The sequence below is a fragment of the Scardinius erythrophthalmus genome (assembly GCF_964197995.2).
Source record: "Scardinius erythrophthalmus genome assembly, chromosome: 7".
Classification (NCBI taxonomy): Eukaryota; Metazoa; Chordata; class Actinopteri; order Cypriniformes; family Leuciscidae; genus Scardinius; species Scardinius erythrophthalmus.
Window position 1 is genome coordinate 22411682 of NC_138227.1, and position 14948 is coordinate 22426629.

At 40.0% G+C, this 14948-nt stretch overlaps 1 protein-coding gene across 20 annotated transcripts in view; it reads right to left on the reverse strand.

The window, feature by feature from the left end:
• The window catches only part of msi2b (musashi RNA-binding protein 2b), a 260388-nt gene that overhangs the window by 30611 nt on the left and 214829 nt on the right, over positions 1–14948 (reverse strand). For all 20 annotated transcript variants that reach the window (XR_014030509.1, XR_014030510.1, XR_014030511.1 and 17 more), the window contains one exon: positions 12659–12733. Coding sequence is in view for 13 of the 20 variants with exons in the window: in XM_081370975.1 (XP_081227101.1) it covers positions 12659–12733 (75 nt within the window). In the remaining 7 variants the exon portion in view is untranslated. The remainder of the gene's footprint in view (positions 1–12658; positions 12734–14948) is intronic.

Consider the following 14948-nt stretch of genomic DNA (forward strand, 5'->3'; position numbering starts at 1 on the left):
CCAAAGCCTAGAGAGCTGCCTCTTTGCCTAAATAGCAAGCTGCCTTCTGAGGTAGCATTCTAATCATCATGAAAACTCATAAGTGACTGTTTTGGAACGGGGATCAATCCTGGGATGTGTTTGCGTTCACACAGAAGGCACTTTAGCAAATCTATGGCAATTTTTTTGGATCAATGCTCTGTGTGAAAGGGCTACAATAGAGTCTGATGTTAGCATGTTGCTAAGCTAAGGTCACAAATACCAGGTAACATACCTTGTTTTAATTACCCAACACTATTTTTTATCAATATTGAAATGAGTTATTCCTTAGAATTTGAGAAAAGGAGGCAACATTTTAAAGAGGTAGTTCACCCAAAACTGGAAATTCTATATCTTATGATATCATACAGCTTTGGAATGACGACAATTTTTTGGTAAACTATTCCTTTAAGGCTCATATTGCCTTAAGCAAGCAGCTCACTAGGTCTTTGAACTGAGCAAATGAGCACCGTGGCACTATTGTACATAGCGGTAACATGTCTTGTCTTCTGTATTTGTGTGTGCTTGGAAAAGAGAGCTAGAACGTGAGAGCATGAGTGTATGCCCACGTGTGCGTGTCAAAGAGACAGAGAACCACTCAGCTTGCTCAAATCTGCAGTGTTCAAACATCATAATTAAATATTATCATTTTAGTGAACAATGAAGGACATCCACTCAAACGCTTCGTCAAAGTCATTATTATAATATAAATATAATTATAGAGCAGCTCTCTAATTAAAACACACATCTTTGGCTGCAGCGGTCCGTTCATGATTGAAAGCCAATAGACAATAAGTGGGTGACACTGGCAGATGGTTGGGTTCACATAGAAGGATGGATGGTAATTAGCCCTGTCTCTTACGGGTTCCCTCCTATTCTTCAGCACAGACGCCCTCCAAACCCTCATATTAGTGGCCTTAATAACCTTTCATGTGCTGCTAATGCCTAATCAAATAGGAGTCTTTAGGACAAGATTAGCTGTAAAACTGAACAATGGGGCCGAGTGCTTAACATCCAGATAAATTAAAGTAAAGCCTATATAGTAGCTAGTGTTAAATATTTCAGCCAACAATTAAATTTCTAGCGCCTGTCGATTGATGATTCTTATTCAAATGAAACAGTTGCTTCCAGTTAAGAGCATCACCGTCGACTTTGACAAAGTGTTTTCACAGCATTTCTGAAAGAAAATGCTGCATGAATGAGACAACCAGACCTTAAAAAAGCAAACCGATTAAGACAGATGTGTATGTGTGAAAACATATCACTTATACTCAGCGTTGGGGTGACATGGTAGAATTGATGCACATTAATTTACTTATGTTGTCCACAGCCAACAACACTGCTTCAAAACAGAACAAAAATTACTTTATATATAACGTTTTATATACAGGAGGGACTCAATACATAAAAAATAAAAAATTACATCTCTGCAAAGGCAGCAACTCATTCAGGAAACAAACATGTTAACATGTCGCTAAACTACAATACTCTAACAATACCTTTTAATCTAATTATTTCTGATCAATACTTTTCAGGTAATAATGATTGAGTTACTAAAAGTGAATTACTTAAGTGGATAGTTTGCCCTAAACTCATTTTCTCACCCTCATATTGTTTGGACCCCACTGACTTTGAAAACACCTTCTTTTTATGTTCCACACAAGAAAGCAAGTCATACTGGTTTTGAATGACATGATTAAATGATGAGAGAAGTGATTCATTTTTTTAGGTGAACTACCCTTAAGCATGAAGTTAATTCCGCAACATCACACTGAGAGTATTCTGCATCATCATCTGAGAGGCTGCATTTCACGTACTGTAAATATTAGTTTTAGTCCCACTTATCAGTCTCTTCAGAAAAGAACCGGCTCTTGACATGAGTAAAACATCTCTCAGACAATGGTAAACATGCACCCTGCTGTGTCCCGTCAATACCGGCGTTAATTGCGGAGCTGCTGAACTCTATATATTTTTTTTTTCTGAGCGGGTACCTCTCCACCCCATAATCATTTGTTTGATGTCAATATTATATGCGGATGCCTGTGTGCTAGAGATCTAGAAAGTTCTGGAAACAAATTACCTACTCAGAAAGCGCAAATTAAGAAAGTTAATTCACACATCTCGTCAGTGCTTTGTTCCTGAAGAGGGTCGGCGGGGCGAGAGAGGGGGACGTGGGGTGGAGGGGTGAGTGTTGTCCCCTAGGAACAACTTGGCAGAATCAAATCAATTTCATGGCCTCTCTATTACTGAGGACATAACGCCAATATTTAGCTTTCCACTTTTACCCATTTTTCCAGCCTGTTTGCTCTGTCAGTGGCCGTGCTCGGCTGGGCCGGATTGGCTTGGAGTAGGGACAAGGACACATCTGTTCCACCCTGGAGCCCTGAAGGAGATGCCGTCCTCACTCGTCCCTCTCTCTCTCTCTCTCTCTCTCTCTCTCTTCCACGCTATTTCCTCCTGCTGCCCCCTCACTTCTTTTTCTCTGCCTCCTGAAGTCTTCTCTCATACATTTTATGAATCTGCAATTTTTATTTTACGATCGCTAATGCCTGTTTGTTCTTGCCAGCAGTCCTCTGGAGACATTCCAGTTTGGACCGCACACCGTTTGTTTTCTTTGCTGAATCTGTGAGTCATAGACATTAAATAATTAGACATGGTCGATCATGATTTTAAGTCATAATGGCCATTAAATGAGATTAGCGGGGCTGCTAACATTAAAACAGAAATGGCAATACATCTGATGAATTTGATATTGAATGCATCAGAACATCATTTAAACCACTAATGAACCTGAATCAAAGAACAGGAACAGTGCCCTTGCTTTTGAACCACACTCAAAAAGCACTATTAGTTGACATAGGCATTATAAAAGACATTCAAGGAAGAAATGAATTGCGCAAAAAAAATGCGAGTGCTAAAAAGGAGGATAAAAGAAAAGAGCAATCTCGCCAACCATCTTTTCAAACGAGAGGTGAGTCATACTTCTCTAGTAGAAGCCCTTGACTTGAATTACTTTCAAAAGGGCCTTTCTGCAGAGCTTTCAAAGACTGCCGGGAGCTTGGGCAATGAGGCTTCCAAATGCACAAGCCTGAGTGGCGTTCGCCAGCAGAGAACTCCTCCGTATTACGCCCTCCTGCTCACATTTACCACTAATGAGGGTGCTGACGGCAAAGGAGACACGAGATATGTCGCCGCTCCGGAGTGTACGGCTTCGGGAATTACAGGTGTGAGAATCGTGGGTCAACGCTGACTGTAGGGGTTCAGTTGCTTGTGGCGGAAAGGTGTGAATTCAGCAGTGATTATTTAGATGAGGTGAGCGTTTACCACATTCAATTATGGTTACAGAACAATTACACTTGTGTCATCCAGGACTATAAACAAATGATGATTTGAACACCATTTATGTTATCGACATGAATGATACCTTAAATCGCGTACTATGTTTACGCTTTGTGTCTACATATTTTTTTTGTTTTTTGTTCACACAGTGAAGAATAAAATAAGGTAAAAAATATATACCATTGACTAATAATGAAAGAGGGGCAGATCTACATCAAGGGACAAAAATATAATACTAGGCAGAATATTCACCCAGAATAGCCTAAAAAACTATAGGGGAACCAATGAGGTCTGTTCTAGCGCGTCAGACAAGCACATTCAAGCTTATATATGTATATGCACTTTTGTAACGAAACACTGAAAAGTAATTTATTTACTGTTTATGTTATTTTTTTCAGACTATCTGAGAGATCATAACACATTGCTAAGAGTTCGTCTTGTTTTGGACTTGACTGACAGATTGGCATTCTGGCACTGCAAAGCTTCATGCTTTCTAAAATGAAATCCATTTTTTTCTTTTTGTTGCAATTATTCTGCTTATTGTACATATAATATAAAATAAGTTTATACCAGTAGTCCCATATTCATAATTGTGACCACACAGTCGGTTTACAATGTCTACCATTGTAACAAATGTTTAATTCTACCAATATATAGAGAGTCTCTTATTAGAATTATATACTATATGTACAGTATATTTACTGTAGTAATAGTTTGGAATTACTTCATAGTGACAGATGTCCCTTTTTTTCATTTAAGCCCCTGAGCACTCTCTGCATATCCCTGTATGCATTGGATTGACTTGAATAACTTTAATGTTCTTGAAGTGTGAACCATGAGTAAAATACAAGAATTGGATCGAGACTCGCGGTATTGGCAGATACTCAATATTCAATGACTCGGATCTGATCAGGGACACAAATAACTTGATCGGGAGTCGGGACATCCCTATAAAAAAAACTGTATACTCAGAGCACCCTGGCAACTTTCTAAAACACCCTAGCAACCTCCAAAAACACCATCTGACACCCAAACAGAACACTCTTAAAACACCTAAAATATTTTAGCAATCTCTACAAACCACATACAAATCCTGCAATTCTTAGTAACCACCTAGAACACCGTAGAAAGTAGGGCTGTGCGATTAATCAAATTTTAGTTTTGATTCCGATTTTGGCTTCCAACGATAACGGAAAAACAATACTCAAGATAAAAATGATTATAGGCCAGCATTCAGTTCCTTTACAGTGGTGCGCTTTCGCTCCTTCATAAAAGGCCAAACTTAATGTACAAATCAGTCGAATCATGTAACGTGACTTTCATACAGTGCATTCTATTGCTGGACTGTGTGCGAGATCTGAGAGTAATGGAACACGGACAACCAAAGTATACTTTGAGCTTTGGGTGCATGCCTATACGGACAAACTTACACAAAAAATGTCAAAATACCGTGTTTGGAGAATATTCACGTAAACAGTCACTTATGTCTTAATTGAATGTCTATCAGTATATTGAACCCATGCATTAGGTCTTGAAGTGACAGCAGACAAATAAACCTGCTGATGTCTGTACAAAGTCCCTTTAAGACAAGTCATTTCACTTGGCGGCGGCCATCTTTGAAACGGGCAAATATTTCAGTCATGCAAGAGCAGCTCCGATCTCTTTGAATAGGAAAACATCAAGTTCTCCAAAGCTGTTCACCAAGCTTACAAATAAATTTCATATTTGAAAACAATGAAATCTGACAACTGTCTCCTAAATGTGGTTTCTTGTGTCAAAAAAGCGTCAAAATGATAATTAGTTCATTTCAGACTCGAGCAGCCAACGCGTATGCGCAGTCCTAAGCGCGCGTCTCAGAGCATTCACTGTTTCTATAGCAACTAGAGCTGCAGTGTTGTGATGACTTTACCAATCTGGGATTGGCTCTTATATTCAAAAGGCGGAACTTATTCCGCCATATTGCACTTTTTCCCATTAATAGTAATATGAGTGCATCGTCATTCTATATATAACGTCTTTGTCACTAATGTTAATCAAACAACAAAAGAAAACAAGAGAATCACTCACTGTTCTTGACTGAATGACTTATGTAGCTTTAATAAGAATCAAAGCAAGTTTAATTCATACAGTAAAGACTATGTGCTGTGATATTTTACATCTGATTACTCAATTTCTGTAGAAGGCCTAAGCTATTAACTGAATACTGATTTAGACTTGCATGAAAAACATAAATCACTGTTTATTTCATTTGTATCTTTGTCCAATTGTTTGTAATGAGCTTTTTAACTAAATTACTTTTGGTCATATCGCCCACACATAACCGTGTTAAATATTCATGATCATAATATTGACCTAAATAACCATGATTGTATTTTTTGTCATAATCAAACCGTCCTAATAGAAAGCACAAAAACACACAGAAGACCCTAGCAACCACCTAGCAACCACATAGAACACCTAAATCAACAGTGACTACAATAAAATATAATACAAAACAATACAATACAATAAAATACTACATAATATAGAGGAAAGTAAGTTTACAAGAATTATGATTACCTTTATATCCACTCTGAAAAGTGTGAGAATGTACTATGGTCCACTCATGATCAGAGGTTAAATAAACAAGCAATGTTTTCATTGATCTGAGAAGCACATTAAGGGGAAAAAACACTGGAATATATGAACGGCCACAGGGAGCATCACATACAAGCTGTGAAGCTGTGTCTGACTAATAGTGCATCTTATAGAGCAATTTCTGAAGGCAGAAGGCATGACCAGATTTCTCTAGTACATCCATCATCTCAGGCCTGTATAAAATAGGCCAGGAGGGCTTTCTGAATATCATCACAAAACAGCCACATGGCTGGGTACTATACATTACAAAAGATGTGACATTAGCAAAGGATGTATAGCAAAAGCTATGTGTATTTAAACCTTACAAGCTAGGCTAGTTATTATACATTTGCATACAACAGTCATTTCACCTGGTTTACATATGCTTAAACTCTGAGTGGGAAAATGGGGGATGGAGGGGTTGGAGGAAGACGTATGTAACTGTACCCAGGGGAAGAAGCTGTGCAAGGGGAGGCAGTTCAGAGAAGACGCCACTTTACACGAGGCAATAAAACCTACAACCACTCAAAAAGAGTTTTTTCAAAGCGGTAATGAGCAGCAAAGAAAAATACATATCAGTTCTGGTGCACAGAACAAATAAAGTAAAAGAACAGCCTGACACCGCTGCATACATATTACTGATAAAGCTTTAGCTAAGAAAATGCAAGCCAATGCCTAAGAATACAACGGGGAATGCAAAGGGCTAAGTCACCGCTTCTGAATGTCATATTGATATATGTCCAGTGATGTAACCAGCTCATTAGTTAAATACAGAAATGTGTAATGCCATGTGCTCGGCAAACAGGATCTTAATTCAGGATCTAAAGTTCAACTCCAATAGAGAAAGGAAGATCAAAAGGGTGAACAATGCAAGAGCTGTGAACTTTGTCACTCTGCTGAAGATCACGGCATCAGGGATTTGAAAGATCCGGATCTGGTCGGCCTGCTAATGTCAGAACCTGCCTAGACATCAGTGAGACCTCATACGGCTAGAGCAAACCAGTCCACCTCCCCGCGGCTTCCTGGCCCCCTGGATTCAGGTCCAATCACTGCCATCAGCATGAGCACATATAATGAGACTGAGGCACAGGGACAGGTCTCCTCCACTGGCCGCCTCCTTGATGAGGGCAATTACTGGCCAGACAAATACTATATCTCTGGAAGAGGGGCATAGGGATTATTCCAGGGGGGGGAGGCAAAGTCACCCACTCATCAGGCCAGATTCTTTAAGAAGCTTATCTGAGGGCACTGGACTTCTCATTGATGACCATGTGAGAGGGGGCAGATCTGTGATTAGTACGACAGACAGAAATGGCAGAGGGCTAATGCTAATCTAATTGTATTGTAGTGCATCTATCCATACATTTTCTAGGCTGTGCTGCAAATAATTCACATTTCTTTAGGGATATAGTGCTTGTAAGGCAGCATAGGTGCAGTGTTAAAGTTCTGCAAAAATGATCTGGCCAGAGGAATGGGAGACAGTGAGAAGTGGCCCCAGCTGTCAGAAAGTGGCTATTAGCTGAAGCTGGCAGGCCAGGAAAAGCATCTTCGCTGACAATTATTTTATTTTAAGTACTGACTTAAGTCAGTGGGATAATATCAAACTTTAATCTTAATTTTTTTAAGATATAAAGTTTTTTAAAATGTTTGAGAAAGCAAAGTTTGAACCTAAACCAGGCAAGATGCGGCAAGTATATTGCAAATAATTTGTGCAAACTCAATGCGAAAATTCTACATGACAAAATAAATAAATAAAATAATACATAAAAAACACACAATATAAATGTAACTATATATATATATATATATATATATATATATATATATATATATATATATATATATATATATATTGTTACATTTATATTGTGTGTTTTTTATGTATTATTTTATTTATTTATTATTATTATTATTATTTATTCATAATAAATATATTTATTTATTATGTATATATATATATATATATATATATATATATATATATATATATATATATATCATAATATAATGTAACAATAATAACAAAATACAATAATATGATAAAATAAAAATGTTGTATTGTGGTATTCATTTTATCTCTGTACAGCACATTGGGCAACTATGGTTGTATTAAATTGTGCTTTATAAATACTAAATAAAAAAACAAAAACACTTTAATAATGTAACAGAATAAACAAAAATAAATAAATACAATAAAAACATAACAGCATAAAATAAATACATAAAACTAAAACAACAAAATAATAAATAAATAAATATACAAAATAAAAAATATCAAAGTAAAACAAACAACAAAATAAAAGTAAAATAAAAAACAATTAAATGTAACAAAATAAAATAAATAAATAAATAAAATGAAAGAAACAAAGAAACCTACAAAATGTTCTGTAGCTTGTTGCTTGGTGTAGTAGGTCAGGACAATAAGCAGCTGTTGCGTTGTATCTGGTTAGGGCACTGTGTTTTGCATAAGTAATTATAAGAATATTGTGGCTAAATCAATAAAGGAAGGTTGATCTTAGGTTCTGTCTTAACCAACCATGTCAAACAATGAGCTATAGGACAGCAGTGAAATCGTCTCACCGGTTCACATTGCCTCTCCACTTTAAACGTTAAACGTAAAATGCGCTTTGATTGACTGTGATTGTGCAGTGTCATGTGACATTTTGCAGAGCTTTCCTAAAGGCAAAAGAAGGCGCTCCATTCAGAGTTCCATGTCTGAGTTGTGGATCTGATACAAGCTGATAATTAAACCCGTACTGGTTAAACCGCCTCTGCAGTGCAGAGTGGGATATGACAGGGATTCAGCCTGACTGTGGGGAACAGCGGATGAGTCATCAGTGTGATTACAGCAGGCAGGGCGCATGAGACAGGCTGTCTAATCTATCGCTATGAGGCCACCTCCAAAATGACCTCTGCCACCATGCACGCAGTTTACTCCGTACACACACACAACATCTGCCCGCCGCAGCCCACGTCAGTCAAGAATTACCCCTAAATGAAGCGGCGGGATGCGTTTATAAGAGCCATGTGTGTGTGGCGAGTGTGTGTCCGGCTCAGCGGTCCCCGTTTTGAGCATGTAACATGGTGAATGTGTTTGCCTCGTGCCTACTGAGTTAATAAGCAGCCTTTTCAATTAGAGCTAATTTGGGTGAAGAGCTGAATGGGGTAGCACAGCTGCAGGAGACTTCAATGTTGCCTATTCATCCACTTTCTCTCTTTCTCTTTCTCTCCTCCTTTTATGATCCTCTCCTTACAATGGGTCAGAGAGAAGAAATTGTGCCACTCTCCTAAAGTCTGTTGCTGCTGCCAAGCTCAGCGGGGCAGGGCTCATATCATACTTTCCCCTCAGCAAGTGGCGCTCGCAAGTTCTCCGTCTCCCTCGCCTCCACACAAAGAGTGTCTGTGGTCAGCCAAAGCAGCATCTTTATTTATTTGTTTGCACTCCAATATCCTGCAAGCCTGATCGTGTTATCTGTATGACGGGGCCGGCGGAGAATAGAGAAGGGCCCCGTCCCTGACAGCCTCTGTGTTTGCATAACTGATTGGGCCTTAATCAAAAGTGAAGCATCAATTCCAGCCCTCTCTCTTCTTCCTCCTGAGAACAGAGGGATAAATGGAGGAATGAGAACTAAAGGATGGTATTTTAACACGTTGTTTGTTCCGACTGGGCCGAGAGGGGCGGCGACCTTGATGTTGGAACATCCTTCAGTTCTCATCAGTGCCAGCCGCGTCAAACGGCAGAAATCGCGGCGGAACAGAGATGAGGAGAGATGATTCACCGCTCGGAAAACCAAAAGCGGTTGACGGCTAGCGCGGGGCGAGATCAAACAGAAATAAACAAAACACAAAACGTCAACAAAATCATTCTTAACAATTATCTTTGATAAGACCACCTCTGCTTGCACTCCTCTGGATCAATGCAACTTTAATCTACAGATTTACGGCAAAATGAGAAGATCTTCTCTCGCAGCTTGGGGAAAGTCTGATGGATCCACGGGCTTGCAGGATAGAAACTGAGCTTTGGATGTGCTTCATAGCCTCTGAAACACCCTTTTCAGTCTCATAAAATGAGGAGAACAATGTGTGTGCGTGTGTCCTGGTGAATGGGGAGATAACAGTGAAGGTGGCCTGATGCTGTCAGCTGTTTCTTATCTTATCTACCAGAGGATGTTAGTATGAAAATGACAATAGCAGCAACACTTGCTCAGGAGCTCTGCCATAGCACCATTGGTTGTTTATGCCTGTATGTCTTTGGGGCAAAGAAAACACTAAATCCATCCGTGATCAAAATTGTTCCCGGAGGAGGACTAGAAAGGTACATACGCTGTATATCGATCATACACACACACGGTAGCATTACAGGGCTTTATTTTTACCTGAGTGCCATTGATAAGCAATTTATGGTTCTTGTTTTCATTAAAAAACAACACAGCAACACAGTGACTTGCATACATGCACAGACTGAGAAAATGTGCGCCATCCCCTGTGACCTGTTACAAATCCAGTTACCTGCACGGATTACAAGAAGTGCCTTGAAAAAAATTACCTTTTCTCTTTTCAACAGTCAATTTCTAACCTTCACTGCAACCAAGCTTATAGCAAATCCCAGGTGCTACAAGCGGTCTGGAAAAAAAAAGCTTTTTCACCCTATATGTTCAACTCCAAGGTCATTGACAACATCTGAAATGGAAGAGTGAAGGGACCCTTTTGGATTTGCACTGGGCAGATCATTTTACAAGAAAAGCTGGGGGATTAAATGAGCGGAGGAAAAAAAGCACCTTTTTGCACTAGAACTGCAGTTTAAGTCAAGCGGTTTGCAGCCTATTTTCCAGTGAGTCATATGCCAGCAAGACCTTCAGCTCTATATCCAGGGTCAATATCACTAAAAATATGCATTTGATACACTCGATTGCTTTTCAGCTAGTGTTATGGGGCTTTTGGCATGGGCGGACCGGCATGTGTTTATTCGTTCAGTTATTTTTAGCGTCAGGTGGGAGTTTAGCGTTTAGATATAGGCCTACACATATATTTGTAAGGGTGACTTAGTTACGTTTGCTAGACTCAGAACTGTTGCTAACATGGCACTAGGCTAAGACTTCTTGCCGAAAAGAGTGAGCCCACAATGATGTTTTAATCCCCCTAACCAGGCTTAGTCACAGAAGCTCTTCCTCAAGCGCCTGCCAATTTACACTTCCTCATTATCCATTACTCTAGCCCATCACCCCCCCAACCCCATTTATTTATCTTAGTCGCCACTGGAATATTCTGTCTGCACTCGGCGGTTAGTTTGGGACGCCTGTACAGATTGTTTGAGGTTAATTTGTGCGCTGGCATCAAAGGAGAAGACAGCTAAAGTTCCTCAATGCAACAAACAGCCACCTTTACGCTTAACAACCAAGTCAACAGAAGAATTTCATCACCAGTAAGGCCTTTTGAGCGACTGACAAACATGATACATTTATATACATAAATAAGGTTGAAACCCCTCTTGAAGATACTCTGATTGCACGGAGATGAGAGAGGGTACATATACAGCTACATATGTACAACTGAGGATCAATTGTGTAAACAAAATGTCGCTTTGAAATTCGTCAAGAGCCGTGGTCTTGTGTTTCATTCATTTGAAGTTACTCTAATTCTATAATTATTCATGATTATTACATTAATGCAAAGCATCAAACAACAGACACGTCAACATGGACTAGTGCTTTCCCTGCTGAAATTGACAATATATCTGCTTGGACCAGTCTAAAATTGTTTGCTGTTTTTGGAAAACCAGTGTGACAAACTAATGGGTCCAGCCACTAAATCAGGTCTGCCTAAAAGTAATACATAAATATAATAAAAATTAAATTCTGGCTTTCAAATAGATACTTCCTGGGGTTCTAAACAGACTCAAATCTACAGGCTGTGAGACCAAATAACCAGCTTAAACCAGCTAACCAGACTTGCTTAGACTTTTTTTTTTTATCAGTAGAGATGCAAAAATAAACACGTGTATCAGAAATATATAAGGTGCAATTAAAGGAGATTCACTGGGCATTAGCAGTATTAGCTACAAGGTGTCAAATTAAGTAGCCTACACTCAGTAGTACCAGATAAACCACAGAACATGATAAGATATACTACGCACGTTTCAGACCAACAGGTTACCAAAGGCCAGATCTGAGAAGTGGGCTATGAAATAATAGAGCTGCTTTGCCACATCACATTTATTCCTGACAAAAAAGACCTGTCTTTGTCAGGATGGCCTGAAACCCTGCTGAGTCAAGATTTTGGCGATTTGCTGAATTGTATTGTGTAGTATAGTTGAACGTTTGAATTATCTGTGAAAGGAGCGAAAATGAGAAGGCCATGGGCTCGTTTGTAGCTCCCACGGATTTTAAAAGCATCACGTATGGCAGTGTTATCTGCAAAGCTACAAGCATGTTGATGTGGGGCTTCAGCGGGGGGGCGAATGAGGCAATATGTGTGTCTTTGTACATCAAGATGTATACTGTTTGAGTATGTGAATGTGTATTTAAGTGTAAAGTGCCACGGTAAAGTTTTTCAGCATTGGGGTGTAGCGAGAGGCAGGGATGGGTGCGCATTGATGTTTGTGAGTTTGCCGGTCAGCAGGGAGGCCATTACCAGACAGCAGCAGGAGAGAGAAGCACCATACAGAGCTTAACAAGATGGAACTTACCAGGGAATTGGTAGCTGTAGCTTGGGGCGAAACCAGTGTATCCGCGGCCATACGTTGCTACAATGTTTGGATAACCTGTAGGGAGAGAAGAAAATCCAAGGATGTGATAAACCGCTCAGACCGCCCAGAGCTTCCCTATCACACCAATAAATCAGTATGCCATTTAAAATACACATACACACAAGAAGCAAGTGAAAACAGCTCCTCTTTCACCACATAACCGCAGCCCTCCCCGCAAGGCCACAATGTAACAGATTAGCTGGCTTGCAAACTTCAGTTTGCAGTGATGAACAGCATAAACATCACAAGACACAATCTCGCTTCATTCCCTGGGGCTCATCCCTCTTTTTCCCCTTGCTGAGGGAACGGACATGTCTGCGGCTGTCATCTCTCTCTCCCTCCCTCCTTTTTTTCTCACCTCTCCTCTGTCATTGATCGATAACCCTTCTTTTATAGCCCGGGCTAATCGATCATGAAGGACACGACAGCGCAAGACAATGGCAGGCTGATAGTTGTGGCAGGACATCACGGATTAAAGTCCCTACGTGCCGTGCAGCCTCAGCCTCCTGCGCGCTAATACTGACAGGATGGCACGAATATGATTGAGCGATTGCACAAGTCATTCGAAAGTGGAGCGAAACACTGCAAAAGCATGCTAAGGCCGCAATTTGTTTTTTTTAGCCCACCTCTTGTCGTCTTTGCTGAGGCAGAACTTTTTAATGATGACGCTCGGGCGAGTGAGTTGGCTTCCCCTTGACTATTTTATTATCTGAAATACATCTTGTTTGAGAGTGAGGCGAAAACACGCCATCAGCAGCGTTTACAACACTGGAACGCATCCTGCGCGTGCTGTTAAGAAAAAGTGGGATGCGACCCAATGCACATGCTAAAGTTGTCTCGCTGCCAGCATTTAGCGACGGCCCGCCGTGTGTCCCTCTTTACCAGGCTAGAGCCCAAAGACCCATTGTTCTTATTCTGTCACAATGGCTTATTACAGTGTGAGCCTAGACACTAATTATCTGGCCGGATTTCAAACAGAAGGAAAAAACGGTTTCCAACGCAATCGAACATATCAGCCATATTGTTGCAGTGAACGCCTGAGGAAGCAGGCTATAATCACGTGAAAACAATATATATAGACATTATTGTGCCGTCGCCCTCTTCAGGACTCTACAGAAAGTTTGTTATTTGCCATCAGCCCCATTTCTTCCCTCCCAAACACACCTGAAAGATCTTGCTAATAGTTATTGGCTGCGCACAGAGCGAGCTTGCACCAAATGATCGCTAGTGGCTTATCCTTGGCTCTCGGCCACAAATGTGAGTTGGTGAAGAGAATAAATATACTCCACCGCAAGTTAGGCTAGACATAACACAAATCAATTCAGTTTGACATTGCAGAGGCAGACTGGTGGGAAGTAGTCTATGTGAAGCTATTGATCCTGTCAAAGTTTCTTTGGTGAGGGTCAGCGCTATAGTAGAGGCTTAAAAGAAATAACTTGCTTTTATGAAGTTTTCTGTCGTTATTGACTGCTTCTGAAAGGAGGCTTTTTGTGCCATTTGCGGTAAATGCTATGTAAACCACAGAGTCAGTTTTAAAATCAAAGACTATTCTTGAGGAAAGTTCATCTCTGAGGGAATCAGAGCAAGGAGGAGGAATGGATAAAAGTATTAAATACACTACTGCCAAAAGTATAGAGAAAAAATGTTGCAGAACCCATCTTACTTAAAAGGACAGTTCACCCAAAAAAGAAAATGTGGTCATCATTTACTCAAATTCATGCCATTCCAAACCTGTCTGAAGATATTCTGAACTATGAGGATATTTTGAAGAATGTTCCAAAGAAAGTTAGTGTGGTCCAAAACAACACTGAAACCCACTGACAAGAACAGTATCTTCTTTTGTGTTCTGCAGAACAAAGTCATAATGGTTTGAATGACATTATGGGGAGTAAATGATGACAGAATTGGCATTTTTGGGTGAAACGTTGAAACTCAATGACAAGTTTTCAGGATATGCCAGTCTCCATCTTTTCTGCTCCAAAAAAAAAAAAACTTCACTTCACCTAGCAATATTGCCTCTGAAATACATGCTTGTATGTTCTCCAGCAAGTTGGCCATCTTTAACTTTGCTCCTTCCAAGTGCTGTATCATATGTTTACAAAGCCTTAATATCTGAGCTCCTCCGTCTCTCTCGAGACTACAGTGGCTCTGTGTACTCTACTCTTACAGAGGAGCAAATGCCAGATGCCCAGACTAAATATACATGACATGGGCTTTTCCTGTGACATTT